The sequence below is a fragment of the Penicillium canariense genome, assembly GCF_028826845.1.
Source record: "Penicillium canariense strain IBT 26290 chromosome Unknown utg000007l_segment0_segment0, whole genome shotgun sequence".
Classification (NCBI taxonomy): Eukaryota; Fungi; Ascomycota; class Eurotiomycetes; order Eurotiales; family Aspergillaceae; genus Penicillium; species Penicillium canariense.
Window position 1 is genome coordinate 1,776,883 of NW_026622734.1, and position 17,296 is coordinate 1,794,178.

Genomic DNA, 17,296 nt, shown 5'->3' on the forward strand with positions numbered 1-17,296 from the left:
GGTGCCACTGACTGGGGTGATTTTGCACAGCTCTGCTAGCACAAGCAATCTTCAAGGTAGAAGCGGCCTAATGCAAGTTGGGGGCGATTATCTGTGTGCCTAACTCGCTGGGGCTGTGTCTCAAAGGTTGAGGATTATCTCAGATGGTCACGGATGCGGAGTCCGGAGTCCGCATGGCCCCTTAGCTCGGTCCGGACCCTCGGCCCGAGATATGGCAAGATTTTTGGTATGGAGCATAGCAATTTTTAGTGAGGCACTGAACGAAATAGGGTCCGGTAGTACTCCTGTATCCGGGAATCTAAATATAGTCACCAATGCTTACGAAATGAAACGTGGAAACAAATTGAGGTGCATTGCTGGTAAAGTGGTGTCGCAGATCCAGGCGTCACTAAATCTAGTGCAATCTTAACCTATCCACCATATCATCCGCGTCCACTTCTGTATTCATCAAATTATACACGAAAGACAGAGTGCTAGGGCGAAATGACAGCGGACGATACTACACAAGTGCAAGGGCAACGGCCCGACTATCACGTCTACAAATATGTACGCCCTCTGGTTAATGATAATGCGGATAGTGCATTAGATGATGCAGTCAATGTCAAGGTGAATGCCACTGGCTGGGATTCTCCAGGTTCCGCTGCATTTGACTTTCGCAGTGAGTACTTTCAGTTACAACCAATATCCCTACTTTAAGGGTTCGATAAAATCTAAATCTCGAAATTTGGGCGATGTCACAACTTCCCCAACAGCCAGAATGCTTGCCGCCATCACATCCGCCACTCTCCGTGATGATGACTTTCAACAGGATCCCACTACTCTCAATTTGGAATCCTGGATCGCTGAGCTTACCGGCAAAGAGGCTGGTCTCGTGGTAGTCAGCGGAACTATGGGTAATCAAATCAGTATCCGGACACACCTCCAAGGACCACCACACAGTGTCGTTGCAGATCACAGAGCCCATATTTTTACCCACGAGGCAGGAGGCGTCGCAAGCCTGTGCGGCGCCATGACCATTCCTGTTGAACCGTCAAATGGCAACTATCTAACGCTGGAGGATCTTCAGCAGAAAACGATCACGAAATTTGGACATGTCACTGATTGCCCTGCCAAGCTTATTTCATTGGAAGTTCCACTTGGCGGCGTGATCATGCCCCTTTCTGAATGCCAACGGATTAGTGACTGGGCCCGGGAGCACAGCATAATTATGCACCTCGATGGAGCGCGCCTGTGGGAGGCGGTCGCAGCTGGGGCAGGCTCTCTGAAGGACTACTGCGCGTGCTTTGACAGCATCAACCTCTGCTTCTCAAAAGGGCTCGGTGCTCCTATCGGCTCACTCATTGTAGGCACGCGCACCTTCCGTGAGCGAGCGCGGTGGATTCGCAAGAGCATTGGAGGAGGGTTGCGCCAGTCCGGCGTTATATGCGGACCTGCCAGAGTAGCCGTGGAAGATACATTCTTGGGCGGCAAGCTGCGAGAGTCGCATGTTCGAGCGAGGGAGATCGCGAGGATTTGGGAGTCTTATGGTGGCAAGCTTACGTATCCCGTTGAAACCAACATGGTTTGGCTGGATCTAGGGTCTGCGGGAACCAGTTTGGGCGAATTTATCAAGAAAGGGGAGGCTGTTGGTATAGCTCTTATGGGGGCAAGACTGGTAGTGCATTATCAGATCTGTGCTGAAGCGGTCAGGAGACTCGAAACCCTGATTCAATCCTTGCTGGCAAAGAAAGAAGATAGCCAGGGATTGTAGCTCTCAGATTCCCGATAACTTATTTATGCTGTGATCAGTTATATGGGTTTCCACTTTCAGTAAATTGTATAAAAATCTTCTATGCAAATCTCTCGGCACTAGATAGCCTTATATTCATCTGAATATACAGTAAATATAGGAAAAGAAAGAACCTCGTATTTAGTGAAGTCATCACTCCGGCTTCTAAGGTTACTCGGAACTTGCCTGCACCACACTGGCGGAGTAATTGAACACATGAAAAGATATACACGTAATCCTTCAAAAACCTACGACCTTATTGGTGTTGCCATTGAGAAATATGTCTGAACAAGTTGAATCATAGTTCGACTAACGCTAATTAAGTACCACGCAGTTTCAGCCAAGAGTGGGTTGCAATCACGAGACTCAAATCTTCTACCTCACAGGGAGAACACAGTAGCTACAGGACCACTATCAAAACAGGGAACAGGTTATCTCAGATTTAAAGGCTGACAATTCCCACCAAACCCAACCAAGTACATAAAGTCTTCTTCAGACTGGGACAAGACTCTCGCCGCGCTCCATTCCACCGGTCAGGATCGGGGCTTTCTCTTGCTCTTCGTGTGGAGCCCTGAAAACTTCAAACTTCTCATCGTGCCATGATTTGGCGGTGGTCATGCGTCCAACACTGTCCTTGAAGACGACGCCATTCTCAGCCCGCAAGAAGTAGGCAATACTATAGCGGTCTTCATGCTGAAGCTCCTGTGTTGGCACTACTCTGTGGACCGCAGAGCATAGACGGTTTCCAGAAAGGAAGCGCAACGTGTCACCGACATTGATGATAGCGTGGTTCTTCTTAGGTGCCACGAATCTCCATCCGCCTGGATTCCTGGCAAGCACCTGTAAGCCCCATTGATGACACAAGAGAAAAGTCAATGTGCCAAGATCGGTGTGCTTGCCGTGCCCTACACCAACATCCGCAGTCTCTTGTTTTGGATAGCGGAACAAGGACAAAGTGGTGAGGGACTCTTTGTTTTCGGAGTGGAAAAGTTCAAAGTTCGAGTTTCCATCCGGAAATAGGGCGCTGCCAAAGCTACTCAGAATGGTCATGACAACCTCATGCGCGGTGCCACAGAAGCGGGATATTAGCTCATGATTTTCCGCAATAACCGGCGCGAGTGAGCTGCTTCTCGAGCTAAGTTCATCTTTCGATGCCTTATCATCAGTTCGCTTAGAGACCAATCGCTATAATGTGCTAAAGTATCATTTACCTTGAGAGACTCGTAATAATCTGGCCGACCTTTCACGGCACCAGACGATGTAGCAACAGGCTCATATCTGTATTTCATTCAGAATGTATATTCAAGGAGACTTTGTTTTCCTAGATCGGCACGAGGAAGGTTGGACGCACCCATGTGTATCACTCATGCGGTGATCCTTCATCTTTTGATCGACATCGAGGTGGAAGTACTGTTCCATCAAGTCTAAGACGGCATTCCAGTCTTGGAGGAAGCCATCATCAGAGCTAAGATCAAGATAAAAGAAGCCTTGATTTTCGCCAGCTTCGAGGAGCTTCTTTCGTTCATCCTCATCATTTACTTTCAATCGAGCCCAATCGATTGCCAGGAGGGAAGCATCGCCGAGAACCGGTAGATCCTCTACTGTGGGAGAATCCATGTTGAGACTAGGTTCCTTAATAGTGTAGTAAGAAGAGGAATTTTCAAGGAGCTGGTAGCAAACCTCGGAGCAGTGTGTGAAATTCCCAGTGAAACCTCAGGGCCGGACGGGAAACCAGTCGAATGATAATTTTATGGTTCGCACCTCCGTATCGCTCACTTCAGGCTATCTATCCGGGGGTATGTTCGCCGACAGATCTACTAATCTTTCGCCCTCGGAGTGTAGTGTACCCACCATGTCCTCCCAATGGTGTGGCATTTTTATTAGCAGTCCACCTAGTCGGTATTCCGCGATTTCAGTAGGTTTGCGGAGGAACAGGGGTGCTACAACTGGGCACTTCTTTCCATAAGCTGACGGTTTTTGTGTTGCATTCCGTTCCTGTGCGACCGGTGCTTCCGGGCCTGGTTGCCCTGTCGGCGAATCCTCTTCGGGCTTTGAATTACTTGTTAGGGAGCTCCTGCAGATACGGGGCGGCGCGAGTGTCCCACGGTCGGCGTGGCTCAGCATCGGACTCCGCTCATCAGCTAATCTATGGCCCCTTTGGACATACCTTGATTAAATTTCTATTTACAGGGGCAACGGCCCGTAATGAGCGCTCATTGGCTCAATCCAAAAACCGGCCATACGGAATGAGAATATCCAAAGTTATTAATCTGAACGCTGAATAGTCCAAAGGTACAGGTTCAATCCTTATTTCCATTGAGGGTGCTGCAGTGTCGTTCCATATTAGACAACAAGCCAGCCCTTTCCAGAGCTGGTTGTTTCCGTTGCACCAATTCCTCACCATCTTGTCTGTCCTTCACCTGCCATGATCAAAAAGTCGCCACAACGCTAGTATAACAGAAGCACTTGCAGCGATGGCGGACATCACCCATCTTGAAGCGGATGAAGTCAAATCCTTGGAGGGTGCCCTGGAGAATACTAGAAGCAAGATTATCTTCTTTGGAAATGAGTTTCCCAGTGATGACTTGAAACTCCTATTCCGCCATCTCCACCGGCACAGCAAAGACCGACGATTTCGTTTGTTAAGCGCCTTTTGCCATGAGGCGACGTTGGTTCTTAGAGATGAGATCTCTAAGCTCCCGCAATCTTTACAAGACCAAGTCCCGCATTTTGAGTCTGTGTTCACTCTGGCAGAGCATGGTGACTTTCGTGAAGGCGGCCTAGGAGCAGCAATGGAAAGCGCCCTCTTAGTTGTCCTACAACTTGGTATTTTAATCGGGTACGAGCTCTCAATATCAAGAGACCTTATGACGAAGCAAACGCTAACTGAGTCATCTTCTACTAGGGCACATGAGGCAGATGATGTCGAATTGGATCTTGTCTCTTCTCCAGCCACTCTGGCTGGTTTGAGTATTGGTCTCTTTGCAGGTGCAGCTGTGGCATTATCAAATACCCTCGCAGATGTGTTCAAAAATGGAGCGGAGAGCCTAAGAGTGTCCTTTCGCTTAGGAGTCTACGTTGACGACCTTTCTCGGAAGCTCGAAGCACCTCAACCCGATGGGGCGCCGCAGAGCTGGGCTCATGTTGTTACGGGCATGAAAGCGGAGGCTGTCCAGGCCGAGTTGTCCAAATACAACGCGGAGTCAGGGGGCCCGGAACTTACCAAAGTCTTCATCAGCGCTGCGGATAAGAACTCGGTGAGCATCAGTGGACCACCGTCCCGCATCAGGGAAGCCTTCCAGCGATCTCATGACTTGAGATATTCCAAGTCCTTTGCTCTGCCCGTGTATGATGGCCTCTGCCATGCCTCGCACATCTACGGACAGGAAGACATCAGGGCGGTTCTCGACAAGTCCGCTGCACTCATTCCGCATTCGCGCCCAGTACAACACTCGCTGCTCTCATCCCGAAGCGGAAAGCCCTTCACTGCAGCGACGGCTGGAGAACTATTTGAGGAGATTAGCACTGAGCTGATCACGGGTACCATCTACCTGGACAATATCACAGATAACATTATCGACCGCATTAATAGTGGTCTCTCTGGTCCACCGAATGAGTTACAAGTTGACACTTTCCGGACATCTATCGTCTTCAAGGGCATCATGGAAGCCATTCAGGCCGCATTTCCTGATATGGAATTCAAGCGAAACGATTTCCTCGACTGGGTTTACAAAGATTTCGGTGATCGACTTCCTAGTTCGTTTGCCAACTCTAAACTCGCCATCGTTGGCATGAGCTGCCGTATGCCCGGAGGCTCAAACGATCTCGAGGAGTTCTGGGAACTTCTAGAGCAAGGGCGTGACGCTCATACAACTGTACCTGCGGACAGATTTGATCTCGATGCGCATTACGATCCGTCTGGCAAGACTGAGAATGCCACTCAGACTCGCTTCGGCAATTTCATCGACCGCCCCGGCTACTTCGATGCCGCATTCTTCACCATGTCCCCCAAGGAGGTAAGTTGTGGTCCATTCCCCGTCCTCTAGCCTCGTGCTATATCCAATGCTGCCCACTTTTTGACTCTTTGCTAACGTGGACTCCAATAAACAGGCAAAAGAAACTGATCCAATGCAGCGCCTTGCGCTCGTGACTGCCTATGAAGCCATGGAGAGGGCGGGCCTCGTTCCGGGTCGCACTCAATCCACCCGTTCAGACCGCATTGGTGTATACTTCGGCCAGGCCAGCGACGACTGGCGCGAGCTCAATGCATCACAAAACATCGGCACTTATGCGGTCCCTGGAGGCGTACGAGGCTTTGCCACAGGACGTATCAATTATTTCTTCAAATTTTCGGGACCTTCCTTCAATATTGACACGGCTTGCTCGAGTTCCATGGCTGCGGTACATGCTGGTTGCTCTGCATTGTGGGCTGGCGAAGCTGATTCCATCATTGCCGGTGGCTTGAATGTGATCACTGATCCTGATAACTATGCGGGTCTTTGCAATGCTCACTTCTTATCCAAGACTGGTCAGTGCAAGGTCTGGGATAAGGACGCCGACGGGTATTGCCGATCCGACGGTATCGGATCCATCGTGATTAAGAGACTCGAGGACGCTGAGGCCGATAATGACAACGTTTTGGCTGTCATTCTTTCAGCCGCGACAAACCACTCTGCTGAAGCCATTTCAATCACACACCCGCATGCAGGCGCGCAAAGAGACAACTACCGTCAGGTTCTTCGCAAGGCTGGAATTAGCCCTCTTGATGTAAGCTTCGTTGAGATGCACGGCACTGGCACCCAGGCTGGCGACGCAATTGAGTCCGAGTCGGTTCTGGACGTGTTCGCTCCACTTGCACCCCGTCGCCGCCCGGATCAGCGGCTCCACCTTGGAGCAGTCAAGGCCAACATAGGACACGGCGAGGCCGCTGCCGGCATCTCGTCACTGATCAAGACACTGCTCTGTTTCCAAAAGGCACAACTGCCGCCACACATTGGAATAAAAACAGAGGTTAACCCAACTATCCCTAAGGACCTGGAAAGACGCAACGTAGGACTCGATATGGCTCTCACACCATGGCCAAGGCCCGCAGGAAAGAAGCGTCTCGCTTTGGTTAACTCTTTTGGCGCCCACGGAGGCAATACTACGCTTCTCCTGGAAGACGGACCGGAGAGAGTCAAATCTCGGACTAGCAGCGCGGACGCCCGCTCAACACATCCCATTATCATATCAGCCAAGAGCAAGAAGTCACTGCAAGCAAACCTAGAGAACATGTTGTCTTACTTGGAGAAGAAACCAGAGACGGACCTCGCCGATCTCTCCTATACTCTGTGCGGTCGGCGTATGCATCACCCTCTGCGCATTGCCACAACGGCGAGCACCATCTCAGGCGTACAGAAGTTCCTACGCTCCTCGCTGGAGAATAGTGCTCATACCAAGGTGTGGCCAGTTCCTTCAGATACTCCACCTGTTGTGTTCACCTTCACCGGTCAGGGCTCTTCAAGCCGGGGTATCCGCCAGGACCTCTTTGACGACTCTCCATTCTTCCAGGCACAGGTTCTTCAACTTGACAGACTTGTCCAACGCCTGGGCTTCGCCTCAGTTGTACCTGCTATCACTGGAAGTTCCGAGGAAAATGTAGATTCCCCAATTACCAGTCAACTCAGCATCGTCGTTCTCGAGATTGCTCTTGCGCGGTACTGGTCATTGCTTGGTGTCCGACCCAGTGCTGTCATTGGCCATAGCCTCGGTGAGTACTCAGCCTTGGCTGTTGCTGGTGTTCTGTCCGTTGTGGATGTCTTGAACCTTGTCGGACGCCGCGCCCAGCTTACAGAAAAGCTCTGTATTCCTGGAAGTCACTCTATGCTGTCTGTTGCAGCTTCCCCTGCAGACCTGGAAGCGGCTCTAAAGAATGACGCCAAAACCGCCAAGCTCAACTACACTGTATCATGCAGGAATACCCACCAGGATACAGTCATTGGGGGTCCAAAGGACGAGATCAGCATTATCCGAGAAACACTTGAGACTACCTGCTACAAGTGTGTGCTATTGGATATTCCCTTTGCGTTCCACACGGCGCAAATGGAGGCAGTGCTCGACGAGCTTGAGAAAATGGCGGAAAAGGTCCATTTCAAGGCTCCAAGTATCCCCGTCTTGTCGACCCTGCTAGGAAGCGTTGTGTTCGATGGCAAGACAATCAATGCGAACTACATCCGCAATCAGACACGCAATACTGTTAGCTTTGCCGACGCTATCGAGGCCGCGCAAGATCTCGGCATGGTTGATGACAAAACACTTTGGATTGAATGTGGACCACATCCAGTCTGCGTCAGCTTCGTGCGCAAGTTGATGCCGCAAGCCCGTGTCGCCTCTTCATGCCGTCGCAATGAAGAGAATATGACTACTATGGCCAAGAGCCTGGTCACACTGCACCTTGCTGGTGTTACGCCATGCTGGCATGAGTATTTCAAGCCCCATGAGCCGGCGTTGTCCTTGATCAGCGACCTTCCCAAGTACAGTTGGAATGAGACCAACTATTGGATTCCCTACCTTGGTACCTGGACCCTTGACAAAGCTCTCCTCAAGTATGGTGGCCAGTTCCTCCCTAGTGGCAGGGCAGGGCAGCCCATGTCTATTTCGGCAAGTCCTGCAATCCGCTCTTCTCTCATTCATCAGGTCCTTAGTGAGACAGTTGAAGCTACAACGGCCACTATGCATGTTCTCTCCGACCTGCAGCATCCAGATTTCCTAGCTGCAGTATGGGGACATAAGATGAACAACTGTGGCGTGGCAACATCATCTATCTGGACCGACATGGCGCTAACAATGGGCGACCACTTGTACCGCCGGCTTGTGCCCCAAGCGAAAGAGGTAAACATGAACGTCAGCGACCTAGAGGTTCTACACGCGCAGGTTGCTAGCAAGTCCAAGGGCTGCTCTCAACCGATCAAGCTTGAGGCTCATCTGGACTTGAATAGCGACTCGATGACATTAGCATGGTTCAACGTCAGCGCTGAGACAGGCGAACGCTCCGCCGAGTCGTTTGCAACAGCCGTCGTTCGATTCGAGAATGCTCTGTTCTGGAAGGCTGAGTGGGATCGAGTAACACATCTTGTCCTTGGTCGAATTGAGGCACTCCAGCAAATGGCTATTGAAGGCAAGGCCAACCAACTGTCAAAGAACATGGCGTATACACTGTTCAAGAATGTCGTCGACTACGCAGACAAGTACCGTGGCATTGACACTATGGTTCTGCACGAATACGAAGCGTTCGCCAACGTAACGCTTTCTTCCGAAAACCACGGCACGTATCACACGCCGCCTCATTGGATTGACCCCGTCTGCCATTTGGCAGGTTTAATCATGAACGGAAGCGATGCGTCTAATACTCGGGACTACTTCTATGTTACGCCTGGAAGTGACAGCTTCCGTTTGCTGAAGCCACTTGAGGCCGGCGTGAAGTATCAAAGCTACGTCCGCATGTTTCCCCTTCAAGTGGAGGCGGGAAGCATGCAGATGCAGATGCACGCAGGCGACATTTATATTCTACGAGATCAAGAAATCGTCGGAGTTCTCAGTAAAATTCGATTCCGCCGCGTTCCGCGCCTGTTGATGGACCGATTCTTTTCGGCACCATCAGCTACTGCAACTACTGAAGTCACTCATGGCGGTCACAATTCTGGTACCCAGATCAGCCACGAGCCTCGGGTTTCACATCACGCTCTTCCGGTCAGCAGTCAAACCGCAGCTTCACAGGCCCACCTCTTTCAAATGAGCTCTGGCGTAACTCAAAGCACCAATACCCCAGTTTCAGTCATCCCAACAGCACGGAGCAGTCACCCAGTTGACAGGATTGTCGCGACTACCAAGGGCGCCACCCAAGGAACGCCTAGCACAACCATCAGCCAGCCCACCCCCCGCCTAGCGAGGGGAGCAAGTCAGAGCAAGAGGGGATAGAGTCTGGCTTAATGGGCCAGTGTCTGCGCGTCATTGCGGACGAGACCAATCTCGAACTAAACGACCTGACTCCCGATGCCTTGTTCGCACAACTTGGAGTCGATTCACTGATGTCGCTCGTTCTTTCGGAAAAGTTCCGTAGCGAGCTGGGCATCGAGATCAAGAGCTCACTGTTCCTTGAATGCCCTACCATTGGTGAAATGAAGGACTGGATAGAACAGAACTGTTGATCTTTTGTTATGCACTACTTGATTTGCGGTTTCGGGCGATAGCAGAATTGAATATTTTGTCATCTAAGTCTTTCTTCCAGATTTCCTATGTTTAAATGCATGCACGTCATCTAAGTTTATTTTTCTTTCTTTTCTTTCGTGCTTATTGTTTCTATCCTTACAGGATGTATTTGAATTGGCTCGCCCTGATATCAGCAAACTCATAACATATGGTAATCGTCTCTCGCGAAATTGAGAAAGTTCAATAAGTGTTTCAAAATCTAAAATTCAACTTAGTGTCTGGACACCCCGATAATAGAGAATGAAGAGATACAAAGCTAGGCCTCGACTATAAACAGGATAAAGAATGATACACAGATTAGATAGAATAAGACTTGGAAATGTAAGAATGAAGCAAAATGAATAATGAATTTATTAAAAATAAAAACATACAACAGCCAGGATTCGCATGGTTGGGTGGGTGCCGCCCGGGTGAGAAGTGGGTGAGCGCCGCTTTACGGTCGCGCGACCAGGGTGAGCTAGGGTGAGTGCACAATAGACAGGGTGGGAAGCCGGGTGAGAGCGGGTGAGAATCACCCTGCGTCGCGCGACCATTGCACTGACCCTCTCTACCGGGGCTCAGATAGAGCCTTATTGGTTTACCCGACCTGGCTGAGACCGTGGTCTCTTGGCATACATACATTCCCCCAGGATTGGCCTAATTCACGAGTGCGACTTCAGTGTCGACTTGGGTACATAATGTGCTTGTTATTTAGGCGCCATGAATATGACGCAGTGGTCGAGAACCTCTGGGCACTCCTAAAGGCAGAGATTTATATATAAAATTCGCCTGATCTTATGCATATGAAGAACAACGATGAGACGATGCGGATCTTGGTAGAAACCGCGCAAATTGCATGGCAAAATATTGATATGCGGCACCTATCAAAGACTATGCCTAATAGAGTTGAATCGATCATTGAATCGGAAGGGTGCTATACGCCCTACTAGGGCCTACCAGGGGTGTATTGGCTAACGTAATTCCCGCCCGAGTGAAACACCCGTCCGAGTATAACACCCCACGAGAAATCGCGTATTCTTACCTACTTACCTACTTCAACCACCTACCATGCCACCAAAACGCACTGAATCCTGGAAAAAAGCGACCGAGCAAGAGGGCAGGATTTTGTTGGCCCTACAAGCTTTTCAAAAGGGCCAATTCAAATCAATTCGCGCAGCTGCGAAGCAATTTGGTGTATCTCATGTTACCTTGTCTCGACGGGCGAATAGCCTCCCCTCACGCATCGATACACGCCTAAACGACCATAAATTGACCTAATTAGAAGAGGATTCGCTTACTGAATGGATTCTCTCTATGGATACGCGTGGAGCAGCGCCTAGGCCGGCTACTGTAGGAGAGATGGCTAATATCATACTGGCTGCGCGTGGTAGCCAACCTCCGCCTACCGTTGGCAAGAATTGGCCATCAAAATTTGTTGAACGTCGCGATGAGCTTCGAACACGCTTCTCGGTACGATACGACTACCAACGCGCATTAAACGAAGACCCAAAAGCCCTACGAGCCTAGTTTGCGACCGTACAAAGCGTGATTGACGAGAACGGGATACAAGCGGAGGATATCTATAACTTCGATGAGACAGGCTTTGCAATGGGCCTTATATCTTCGCAGAAAGTAGTAACGCGAGCGGAATACTACGGCCGGAGACGTCTCTTACAGCTAGGAAATGGCGAATGGGTTACTTCTATCGAAGCAATTTGCGCAGATGGCTACTCGCTACCGCCATGCGTAATCTTCAAGGGTAAAGTGGCTATGGAGGATTGTGACAGAATGGGCTGATTCTGTATGGGCTAGTATGAAAGATGTCCAATGGGACGAGAGATAATTGATCAGATTGATGATGATAGAAAATTAGGGGGATTGCCTGTTGAATGGCTATCCCCTAGCTGTACGGACGTATTTCTGTCTGTGCGGCCGATACTCGGCTGTTATAAAGCCTGAGTTTCTCTGTAAGCTAGTATTATATATAAAAATATAAGAAACCTAGGCGCTTAATGAATAAGCCCGTTCTTAGTAGTAAGTTACTACTCTATATATTTCGATATACCCCCTTAGTAAGCGGCTAATTTCGCCTAATCTATACGTAGCCTATCTTACCTAGGTATACGAAGCTTCTAATAGCCGTTTAATATCCTCTAGACCTATTAAACGAACGAATTTAGTATATTTTTACCTAGATAGTAGCTTAGTAAGCCTATCGGCTACTATATCGCCCGTTAGTACCTACTATACTAGTATTTTACCGGCCTAAACTTCCTAATAAAGCTAGTAATAGTATATATCGATGTAACGAAGCTTAGTACGTAGTTAAGGTATTTCCTTAGTTAATAGATGTTACGGACCTCAAGAAGGCGCGGGGACCGCAGTTATTTGAGGAACAACCGTGAACCAATCGTCCACGGACGCTAAGGAGTAGCGTCATTACGTACGTTTCGGTATACTTGGGCATGCCCCGGAAGGCCCCAAGACGTTCCGGAAAGAGAACCAGAAACGGCCTACAGCTAACCACTACGGACCACACCTGCTTATACAATAAGGTGGTTAGTGCAACGCAGGAAACGGCTACTATTTTACCCGCACTTAGATTACGCCCTAAGTGCTAGGTACTAGTAAAACTGTACGTAACCTCTAGTGATAGAAGGGTAGATAGATAGACGGGTAGATCGTACTAAGACTTATCTACTACTCTACTATCTACTACTTATACTATCACGAAGGACTAGATATATAAGGACACTTATTTAGCATTACGTATTTAGTTCTTCGCGATTAATTACATATTATTACTTAGTTACTACTTTTAGTACTCTACTTTATAGTTTACCTTTAAGATAACCTAACCTATAAGCAGGGGAGCTCACTTCGTAGTAATACTTAGTGACTAACCTATTTAGCGTATACCTCTAGTACGTTCTATAAGATACTTAATAGGACCCGAACCCGACGTAAGGCTAAGTATAGTAACGGTACGGTTACGAGATACTCTTAGAATCCGTAGTTAGAACTAGGCGAGTATAACCCGACGTTCTAACTTATAGTAACTAGTCGGTACTATATAATATATTAATCGCCCTATCTTTAAACCGTAAAGTATAGTTATTATAGTAGGTAATAATAGCACTTTAAGTAACGTTTCGAGTAGATCGAACGCTATACCTACTAATACGTAACTTATAGAGATAATATCCTAGTTATAAGAATAGCTCGTATAGGTAAGTAATATCCGTACGCCGGCTATAGTTAAACTACCGAAACCTAAGTTCTACTATAGTAAACGAACTAAGCTTCGTTCCTTCTTAACTTAAATAGATATATAGCTCCGCTTAATTAATTATGTAGAAGAAGCTAATAGAGTAATCTACGCTTCTATCTACCTCCGTAGATAGGCATTCGAATAGTTTAAGCCTTATATCCGAGAATTCAACGATAAAACCCTAGGGAATTAGGGAGACGTTACTAGAGAAATCTTCGTATCCTATAAAACTTTTAAGAAAAAATTAGAATAAACCTTTAGTAATATCGATACCGTAAGAACAGTAAAGAGACGACTAGATCGGCTACAATAGACTAGATTAGCTAGTATATACGTCGCCGAATTCTAATAGATCATTTCGTACCTTAACTTCAACGACGATACCTATATTTAGCTCTTTAAACGAGGACTTAAGGAAGACGTTAAGGACGAACTTATAAGAATTAACCGACTAGAAGAACTTTATAAGATAATTAAACTCGCAGTTAAATTCGATAATCGACTTTATAAACGTAAACTCTAGCGATAGGAGTAGCGATAAAGAGATAACTAAGGGATAATACTACACTAATACTACCGCTACGAAGGTAGGCGAGGACAACGACGAAACTAGCCGAGGGAGTTATATAGCGACCCCTACAGACTATAACTAATAGAGCTTAACGCAGCGAGACTCCCGACCGAAGAAGAAAAACGGCGGAAGGATAATAACCTATACTTTAAGTATAGGAAGCTAGGACATCGGGCGTATAAGTGTAATAAATATAATAACGTAAAACTATAGGCGTATAAGCATAATAACGAATATAATAACGTAAAGCTATAGTAGCTACGAGCGACTCGGAATAATAAGGTCCGACTATAATAGCTACGAGCTACTAAGGGACCTAAAGAATAGGAACTAAGCCTAGAAGAGGCTAAATACGCCTACGACGACCGAGTAGAGATTATAAAGAACTCTATAAAGGGGAAAACTACGGATACCTTTACGGACGATATCGAATACCGCAGCCTAAACAGCGTAGAGTACGTAACGGAGAATTTCCCCGAGATAGACTAGGAAAATATTGAGAGTTAAGGGTAGACCTAGTACGGTCCTAGAAATACTATCGACTCCTATAAACTATCTAATAAGTACTAGGAGTAAGGCGTAGGAATCCTAAAAACACTAATCGAGATTCTAGGAACCCTAGAGATCCTAGAAACTCTACCCTAGCTCCTAGGGACGGATATAACTAAATAGCCTTAAGAAAAACCCTAGAAAGCTAATATTATCGCGGACATTAAGCGACTACAGAATAAACTCTAAGATTTATTTTAAAATAAAGAAGGAAACGATAGCTAAATAATCGATAAAGCCCTCGAAATCACTAATTAGTTATACAAACTATACTAGTTAAAGGTAAAGATCGAGGACGGACTTTATCTATACTAGCAAGACTATTATATATACTAAGGATATATATAACACCCTAACTACCGACTTAGATCTATAATAGGATACTACGACGAGGGGTACACGATATATATAGCGGGAAAAGTCGAAAATAGTCTAGAACTAAAGCCGCTACGACGAGAAAAGAAACTAAAGTAGAGCTCGGAGTATATAGGACTCTAGTATAGAGACCGGAGAATAAATACCAGACTATAACACCTCGTAGCTACCGCGTAAGATATATATATAAAGATTACTACTAATATCGCGTTTCGATTAACTAAAGTAATATTTAATTCGGGAGCAGCGGGAAACTTTATAAGCCTACGGTATAAACACCGCTATAAGATCTAAGGCGTAGAAAAGCTACGACCTTAATCTATTATCGGACTTAATAGAGAGAGCCTAGGACTAGGAATTATATACGAAAGTAGACTATTACTAGTAGTCATCGGAGACTACTTCGAGGTAATTAACTTCGATATTATAAGCCTCGGAGAATACGATATAGTACTCGGAGTACTATAGCTAAGGAAGTATAATCTAGCTATTAATTAGTAATAGGGACGTATATTATTCGACAGATACGACTACCGATAAACTAGCGAGATATAGACCGGAGATAAGACACGAAAAGCGCTAAAGAGACCTAGCGAAGGGAACGTAGATATTTATAAGAACCTTTATAAAAAAGAACTTAAAAGGAGTTTTCGGCCAGGAGACAGGCCTAATAAGAGATTAACTGATATTAGGGACATCGCGATAACCGAATAACGACTAGATATAACTAATAAGGAACTTAAAGAATACGTCCTTATTAGTAATAAAGAAATATCCTTTTACGCTACGGGAGCGCTAGAAGAAGAATATAAGATCCCCGAGGAATATATCGAATTCTAGGATATATTTACGCTACTACTAGACGGCGAGCTACTAGAATATAGTCCGTTCGACTATAAGATTAAGATTAAGGAAGGCGAGGAACTAAGGTTTATACTAATTTACCTACTATCGTAGAAAGAGTTAATAATACTATAAGAATATATTAGGGATAATCTTAAGAAAGGAAATATTAGAAAATCGAAATCGTCGGTAGGATACCTAATCCTATTTATACCTAAGAAAAGAGGGGAACTTCGGATATACGTTAATTATCGATAACTCAACGATATTACGATTAAAGACCGACATCCGCTACTACTAATTAGCGAGATATAAGATATTATTTAAGGAGCGAAATATTTTAGTAAATACGATATTACTAACGTATATAACTAACTTCGAATTAAGGTAAGAGACGAATAGAAAACGGCATTTAGGACTAAGTTCGGTCACTACGAATATACCGTTATACCCTTCGGACTTACTAATATACCCGTATTATTTTAACGCTTTATCTTTACCGTATTAGAAGAATATCTCGACGAGTTCGTTATCGTATACCTAGATAATATCCTCGTATTCTCTAAAACTAAGGAAGAATATCTTAAATATAATAAGAAAGTACTACAGAAGCTAAAAGAAACGAAAGTTACACTTAAACTCAAGAAATACAAGTTCTATATTTAGGAAACGAGTTTCCTCGGATATACTATTAGCCCCGACGGGCTAGGGATAGAATAGGATAAAGTTAAGAGTATCCTCGAATAGCTAACCCCGATATATATTAAAGACGTCTAGAGCTTCCTTAGATTAGCTAATTATTACCGAAAACTCGTTCCGAAATACTTATAATATACGGCTAGACTCTACCGATTTACTAAAAAAGGGGTACTATTTAAATAGAACGACGAAGCAGAAAAGTCGTTTATAGAACTTAAAGAAATATATAATAAGAAAACAGGAGAGGTAATTCTTATAATCTTTAACTATAACGTACTAATTATTATAGAAACCGACGTATTAGACTTCGCACTCGGTGTATAACTTATATAACTAGGAGAAGACGGTAAGCTTAGACCTATCGCCTTTTAGTCTCGGAAAATAATCCTAGCAGAGCTTAATTATAATATCTACGATAAGGAATTATTAGCTATAGTATTAGTATTCTAAACCTAGAGAGTGTACCTAGAAGGAGCGAAATATACCGTAATTATACGGATAGATTACTATAACCTTATATACTTTATAATAACGAAAAAACTTATACGACGATAAGCTAGATAGGCAGAAACCTTAGCCTAGTACGACTTTAAGATAGTATACTATAAGGGAACTAAAAACGTAGTCGTAGACGTACTAAGTCGACGACTAGATTACGAACTTAGGACTAAAGAAGTAGTACCTACTATCTTAACTACGAACGACGAGGGATATATTATCTATAACTACTAAATCCTCGTAGTAACTAGCGAAGTATAGGATAATAAATAGCTATAGAAGATTCGAGAAGCTATAACTAACGATGAATTAATACAGAAGATTTTAGGTAATAACACTGTACTAACTAGAAATAGCTTAGTCTATATTTATAGCTTAGTATACGTTCCTAGAAACTTACAGACTAAGATTATCTAATTATACTACGACGAACTAATATAAGGATATTTAGGAATCGAAAAAATAATCGAGAAAATCACATAGAACTACTATATCC

General features: G+C 45.7%; 3 protein-coding genes across 3 annotated transcripts; 2 read left to right on the forward strand and 1 right to left on the reverse strand.

Annotated features, from left to right (window-relative positions):
* Positions 1–757: 757 nt before the first annotated feature.
* Positions 758–1,750, forward strand: N7482_009668 (alanine racemase; the record flags this gene model as incomplete). The annotated part of the gene is made up of 1 exon (XM_056691792.1): positions 758–1,750. The coding sequence occupies one exon, from the start codon at positions 758–760 to the stop codon at positions 1,748–1,750; it is 993 nt and encodes a 330-aa protein (XP_056539498.1).
* A 510-nt stretch (positions 1,751–2,260) lies between these two features.
* N7482_009669 (2OG-Fe(II) oxygenase family oxidoreductase) lies at positions 2,261–3,385 on the reverse strand (the record flags this gene model as incomplete). The annotated part of the gene is made up of 3 exons (XM_056691793.1): positions 2,261–2,923; positions 2,980–3,046; positions 3,120–3,385. 3 exons carry the CDS (start codon positions 3,383–3,385, stop codon positions 2,261–2,263), a joined length of 996 nt encoding a protein of 331 aa, XP_056539499.1.
* An 857-nt stretch (positions 3,386–4,242) lies between these two features.
* On the forward strand, positions 4,243–9,954 carry nscA (non-reducing polyketide synthase nscA; the record flags this gene model as incomplete). Its single annotated transcript, XM_056691794.1, has 4 exons — positions 4,243–4,607; positions 4,674–5,784; positions 5,879–9,496; positions 9,673–9,954. 4 exons carry the CDS (start codon positions 4,243–4,245, stop codon positions 9,952–9,954), a joined length of 5,376 nt encoding a protein of 1,791 aa, XP_056539500.1.
* Between the last annotated feature and the right edge of the window lie 7,342 nt (positions 9,955–17,296).